Consider the following 7,063-nt stretch of genomic DNA (forward strand, 5'->3'; position numbering starts at 1 on the left):
TATATATATATATATATATATGTATATATATATGTGTGTATATATATATATATATATATATATATATATATATATATATGTACATATACTTTAGTGTGTTTATCTCTTGGAATATTTTTCAGCCAAATTTTTCTCGTCTCTTCATGCATGGGAAATGAATGAAAACTTGCTGTTGAATTGTACCGTGCTGAAGCTGAGCATAACAGCACACAGATCACTGCAGTTTCCTTCTCATCATTGATATTTAAATGCTTGTGTAGCTGTTCCTGAACTATAACTCATCCTTTTTCTCTCAGAAATTAAACAAACAAGTAAAAAAAAAAATAATAATTTAAAACCGGTCAATACATCAATGGAAAAGATGTAAACAATAGGATTTAAAATAAACTGCTCATTTGCTGGAAATTGAGCTACTGGTATCCTGAAATTGAGATACCGGTATCCAAGTGAAATGTGACGTCACTTGGTGTAAGTAGCATACAGCTTTCGGCTTTACGAAGACCTGGGGAGGACGGAAGCCAATAGGGAGTGAGAAGAGGCGGGACTAAGGGAACAGGATGCAAGCAGGAAAAGAGAAAAGAAAAAAGGGGAGATCTGAAAAGTTTCACTGCGCTGCATGCATACAGTTTAGTTCAGTTTAGTTTAGTAAAAACGGAACGTTTCTAGCCCTAAAGGCTGCTTGAGTAGGATAGATGGCACAGAAATAGTATATTTACTCATATTTGCAATTTATAAATTGGTGGCTGGGCCCCCCTCTGGCATCGGGGCCCCCGGGCACATGCCAGGGTTGTCTGGGTGCTGACGCCGGCCCAACTGAGTGAGGAGGTCAGGCGGATGGAACCTTCAGCTCAGAATCCAAATCTTTTCAGAGATAAATTACTTTCACTTCTTTCTCTAAAATAGTATAATTTATTAAAATATACTTTAAAACATTTTTTTGAGCTGATATTGTGTAACTTGCCGTTTTTGAAGGCTAGTTCTTCAAAAATGCCAATCTTCCGATTTCAGACTTCTTAGTGTTTTTTGGGATCTTGTCTTTCTCTTGCAAGAACAGCCATTTTGTGTTTTTTTCTTGTGCTGTGGTGTCTTTAAGTTAAGTCTTCCTGTCCTCCTTTTAGTTAAACTAAAGTAGTCTAATCCTTTTTAAGGAGACACTTTTCGTGGATGTGTTTTTTCATTTTCCTTGTTATTTTATTTGAGATCAAGTGTGCGATTTAATGTTGTACTAGTCGTATTGGTACCAGTGCTCGAGTCCCAAAATAAAAGTGCCGGAATGCACTATATCATTTCAACAACAGTTAAAAATTAACTAAAGCCTGATTCGCACAGGACTAAAAATCACCACAAAACAGGTGGTTTCGGAAATTTTTACTGACAGTGAAATTTAGTACCATGTGAACAGTCCATTTCATTTTATCCCAGATAATTTTCTTAGAGGTGCTCCGATTTTTTTTACAGGAAATCAAGACCTTCTGTAAAATTTCAAACTCTGGCGTCCTGTGTCTTTATACTCCTGTGCGAATCAACCATGTCAGCGTTATGTTAGAATTGAAACAGCAGCATTTCCGGGGTATTTGCCTCAAAGCAACACCAGACTACAATAACCCATAATATAATGTTTACCCAGATATGATTTATTCATGTTGCTCTCTCTTGCCCTTTTTTATGTTAGGACGTGTTGTTGTGGTTGTTCCACCCCATTGTTTATTGTTTATTGCCTACATGTTATTTTTTAGTCAAAACCTTTCCCTATGACGAAATAAAAAATATATTTATTTGTTTTATTTATTTATGGTAAAAATGATTTGTCTGTATTTCGTCAGTGTTCATTACATACATACAAACATATAGCTTTCAGCTTGTTTGTACGCTGTACTCGTAATAATCAAGCGCATGCAGAAGACAGAAAAAAAAACTCACTCCCGTAGGACCGGCAGTGGATTTGAGAACTCACTACTCAAAGGGTTAATAAATACAGTATTGTACACTAATATGGAATATGGAAGTTTAACTTACCTGTCAAAAGTTGTTTTTAGGCTTCTTGTTAATGACAGAAAAGTTGGACAGTATCCCATTACGCTTTTTATCAGACATTACAGATATGTAGATACAAATCAAAAGAAAAAAGCTGTCTTTTCCAATGAGCACACAGAGGTTGACCGTCCGTGACGTGATGGTTGACTTGAGTCCATGACCACGCTCAGGCGGCGTGAGTTTGCTGTTGCCAAGTCCAGAACAAGGTGACAGCGATATTCTTTGATACATTTCCACATGCGTGTGGTCAAATTTGAACATAGTTTGCTGGAAAAGATTTGTATTTATTGTCAAAAAGGTTCCAAAAAGTGTTGGAACCGGTGCCTTCCAGCAGGACTTGAGCACTGGTTGGTACAGATATACACACAGAGAATACTTAAGCTATGTGCCTGTAAAACAATTAATAACTCTGCTTTTAATTTACTTTGCACATACAAGCTACTGTCGGTTTTGTATTTGCTTTTAAGAAGACATAATTCTTATGGCAAACGTATGTTCCACGAGTTGTGTGTGTTGTTTAATGGACCATGTATTTTTCATCAGAGACATTGAATATCACTTTCTAAAGCTTTTGGAAAATGTGTGTGTGTGTGTGTTTGTGCATTTCTGAGATTGCAGATTCAATAAGCAGACATTAGCCTAACATTTTAAAATAATCTTTTAATTTCTTGTACACAAACACCTCTCCATCACAATAAATAGCTAAATCAACAAATAACACTAAAATAATAAATAATATATATTGCAGCTCTGTTGTCTCCTCTGATTGATCTGATCACACTTTGCTGGTCTCATTATACTTTACTATGTGCTTGTGATGGAGAGAGAAGGAATCCGAGCTGTAAGTCTTCCTCCTGACCAGGAAGGACATTTGGTAAGGTGAGTGTTACGCCGTCTCCGAGATGGCCAAACTTTGTGTTGCAGAGGATTGACAGGGGACCTGCAGCTATATAGCCAGCAAGAGGACCCAGGACACTATCCCCTGCACAGCATAGCACAGCACAGCACTACACAGCCCAGCACAGAACCACACCATAACCTGGTGTTGAGAGCACAGCTTTTCGTGCACGGAGGGGTCAAGGTGGCACAGCTGTGCCAGATTAATTATTGTATTTTTGTTTGGAGACTTGTGGCGGAGTGTCCCGCCCCTATTTATTATTATTTGTATTTTTGTTTGCGGCGCGGGTAAAAGCGCCGCGTCTTTTATTATTATTTAAAAACCCCGTGAGGATGCATGGCTGATCAGCTACTGATTACTTAAATAGCTGACAGTCATGCATCCTTACCAAACGCGTGCAGACTCTGGCCGGGGGATAATAAGATAATTACCAACTAGTTAATCCCTCGGCCAGAGTATATAAACCTGCAGCTCTCTGCACTTGATGTTGGGGTGTTGGAGTAGAGAGTACGGGGAGCGGAGAGAGGAGAGAAGGAATAACGAATAACATTTAAAAACAATTGCTAATACGTGCTGGATTATCCAGCACGGCACTTACTTGTTTGTTTATTTATTCGTTTGGCCCTCGTGCCCTTTTGTTTGTATTTTGTTTAAATCTGTTGTTTGTTTATTATTAAATACGCCGAGTGCTTTTGCACTCGGTTTCACCCGCCCATCCACTGTTTTGGAGTCAGTTACTTCCTGGTCCGTGACGTCATCCACCACACCACTGCGAGCCAGACTGTCACATATGGTGTCCTGCGTGGGACAAAACAAACGCCTCCAATAGCCGGACCAGGAAAGAAAAGCTCGTTTTTTTTGTTCGGTTTTTTTTTCAAAGTGTTTTTGTGTGTTTTTTGGGAAAAAAAAAAAAAAAAAAAAAAAAAATATGGGAAGAAGCGGACGGAGGAAGCAGCAGCTACAGCAGCGTGGGGCCGGTCGCAGGTCCCACTGTAGCTCAACCATGCTGGACGTCTGCCCCACCTGCTTGAAAGGTGAGGAGTGGTGCTTCGCTGTTGGGGAGGTGGGTCACATAGCACCCGACCAACCCCCTCCATGGCAGGAGAAAGAGGAGCCAGAGCGTCCAGTGAGGGAGGACCTGCATCCTCCAAAGAGGACGAATGCACTCTCCTCTGAGGGAGTCTGGGACTGGCTGGTGGAGCCGGGGAGGGATTATGAGGAAGCCCTCCCTGCAGTGATCAACCTCCTGTGGGCAAGAGATGGGGAGCGCTGGGAGGCCTGGGAACAGCAACACCACCCAGCTTCCCTCCCAGACATCGCAGCCATGGTGTTCAACTACCTGGCTGCGGATATGGGAGAGACCCTGCTGCTGCCATCTCCAGCACAAAAGGGAGAGGAGCCATCGCTACCGTCTCCACCAGCAGAGGGAGAGGAGCCATCGCTGCCGTCTCCAGCGCCAGAGGGAGAGGAGCCATCGCTGCCGTCTCCAGCGCCAGAGGGAGAGGAGCCATCGCTGCCGTCTCCAGCATCAGAGGGAGAGGAGCCATCGCTGCCGTCTCCAGCGCCAGAGGGAGAGGAGCCATCGCTGCCGTCTCCAGCGCCAGAGGGAGAGGAGCCATCGCTGCCATCTCCAGCGCCAGAGGGAGAGGAGCCATCGCTGCCGTCTCCAGCGCCAGAGGGAGAGGAGCCATCGCTGCCGTCTCCAGCGCCAGAGGGAGAGGAGCCATCGCTGCCGTCTCCAGCATCAGAGGGAGAGGAGCCATCGCTGCCGTCTCCAGCGCCAGAGGGAGAGGAGCCATCGCTGCCGTCTCCAGCGCCAGAGGGAGAGGAGCCATCGCTGCCGTCTCCAGCGCCAGAGGGAGAGGAGCCATCGCTGCCGTCTCCAGCATCAGAGGGAGAGGAGCCATCGCTGCCGTCTCCAGCATCAGAGGGAGAGGAGCCATCGCTACCGTCTCCAGCATCAGAGGGAGAGGAGCCATCGCTGCCGTCTCCAGCATCAGAGGGAGAGGAGCCATCGCTACCGTCTCCAGCATCAGAGGGAGAGGAGCCATCGCTACCGTCTCCACCAGCAGAGGGAGAATGCCTGCTGGTTTCGCCTCCACAGCCTGGGGAGGAGCCCGAACGTCCTACGCCCGAGTGGGAGGAGCCCGAACGTCCTACGCCCGAGTGGGAGGAGCCCGAACGTCCTACGCCCGAGTGGGAGGAGCCCGAACGTCCTACGCCCGAGTGGGAGGAGCCCGAACGTCCTACGCCCGAGTGGGAGGAGCCCGAACGTCCTACGCCCGAGTGGGAGGAGCCCGAACGTCCTACGCCCAAGAGGGGGGAGTCGGTGCGTCCACAGCCCAAGAGGGAGGAGTCGGTGCGTCCACAGCCCAAGAGGGAGGAGTCGGTGCGTCCACAGCCCAAAGAGGGGGGAGTCGGTGCGTCCATAGCCCAAGAGGTGGAAGTCTGCGCTTCCACAGCCTTAGGACCCAAGCTGCAGTCCCAAGAGCCAGAAGGGGAGGAGTTACAGGCTCAACCCCCTGAATTTTTCTGGGGGGGAGAAGGGCAGGATGCTGGTGTTCCCCAGCAGCCTCTATTTATGCTGCTGAAGGGAGCACGGCACACGCCAGCCCAGCCGCCACAGCAGAGGGAGCCAGCACCGCCACAGCCTCCCTCTGAGTGGCCAGCATCCGCCCCATCGCCTCTGCCTCCACCACCACCAGGAGCAGAGCAGCAGGAGCTGCCTCTGTCTCCACCACCACCAGGAGCAGGGCAGCAGGAGCTGCTTCTGTCTCCACCATCACCAGGAGCAGAGCAGCAAGAGCTGCCTCTGCCTCCGCCACCTCCACCAGCAGAGGGTGAATGCCTGCTGGTTCCACATCCACCGTCGTGGGAGGACTGCTTGCCCCTCCCACCTCCACCAGCAGAGGGTGAATGCCTGCTGGTTCCGCCTCCACCGTCGTGGGAGGACTGCTTGCCCCTCCCACCTCCACCAGCAGAGGGTGAATGCCTGCTGGTTCTGCCTCAACCGTCGTGGGAGGACTGCTTGCCCCTCCCACCTCCACCAGCAGAGGATGAATACCTGCTGGTTCCGCCTCAGCCGCCGTGGGAGGACTGCTTGCCACTCCCAGCTCCACCAGCAGAGGGTAAATACCTGCTGGTTCCGTCTCAGCCGCTGTGGGAGGACTGCTTTCCCCTCCCACCATCGCCATTGCCTGGGGATGGCTGTTCTGCATCGCCTGGGGCTGCCTTTTGTTCTCCACAGGACACAGGGTACGAGGGAGAAGTGGAGCTCCCGCTGCCGCCTCCATGGCCAGGGGCTCCCCTCCCGAGTTCGCCTTCCGAGGGTCCGCTGCGGCTGCCGTCGCCTTCCGAGGGTCCGCTGCTGCTGCCGTCGCCTTCCGAGGGTCCGCTGCTGCTGCCGTCGCCTTCCGAGGGTCCGCTGCTGCTGCCGTCGCCTTCCGAGGGTCCGCTGCTGCTGCCGTCGCCTGGGGTCGCCAGGGATCCTGCTTCGCCTGGGGTCGTCGAGGGTCCGGCTTTGCCTGGGGTCGCCAGGGATCCTGCTTCGCCTGGGGTCGCTACACGATGGCCGGAGCTCCATGAAAGGGAGCTGCCAGAAATGAAGAAAGGGGGGGAGGTCAGGAGACCAGCTCCCCCAGCCGCACTTTCGCGGCTGGAGATCATGTGGTCGGAGCCCCACGGAGGGGAACTGCCGGCCATGAAGAAGGGGGGAAGAGGTCAGGAGACCAGCTCCCCCAGCCGCACTTTCGCGGCAGGATAGAGTGTGGCGGGAGCCCCGGAAGAGGGAACTGCCGGCCACGAAGAATGGGGGGGTGCCAGAGATTCCACCATGGCCACCCCCCAGAAGTAACTTGCTTCCCCCTCTTCCGGGACTTTAAGACTGAGGGGGGAGGTGGCCGTTGGGGCCATGTGTGCTGCGCACAAGGGGGGGCATGTGTGGCGGAGTGTCCCGCCCCTATTTATTATTATTTGTATTTTTGTTTGCGGCGCGGGTAAAAGCGCCGCGTCTTTTATTATTATTTAAAAACCCCGTGAGGATGCATGGCTGATCAGCTACTGATTACTTAAATAGCTGACAGTCATGCATCCTTACCAAACGCGTGCAGACTCTGGCCGGGGGATAATAAG

At 50.0% G+C, this 7,063-nt stretch overlaps 1 protein-coding gene across 1 annotated transcript; it reads left to right on the top strand.

Moving 5' to 3' along the window:
* Positions 1-5,276: 5,276 nt before the first annotated feature.
* Positions 5,277-6,641, top strand: LOC131715354 (uncharacterized). The gene is made up of 2 exons (XM_059012769.1): positions 5,277-6,060; positions 6,180-6,641. Exons 1-2 carry the CDS (start codon positions 5,514-5,516, stop codon positions 6,515-6,517), a joined length of 885 nt encoding a protein of 294 aa, XP_058868752.1. The 5' UTR covers positions 5,277-5,513; the 3' UTR covers positions 6,518-6,641.
* Positions 6,642-7,063: the final 422 nt, after the last annotated feature.

The sequence above is a fragment of the Acipenser ruthenus genome, chromosome 3 (assembly GCF_902713425.1).
Source record: "Acipenser ruthenus chromosome 3, fAciRut3.2 maternal haplotype, whole genome shotgun sequence".
In the NCBI taxonomy this organism is placed as follows: Eukaryota; Metazoa; Chordata; class Actinopteri; order Acipenseriformes; family Acipenseridae; genus Acipenser; species Acipenser ruthenus.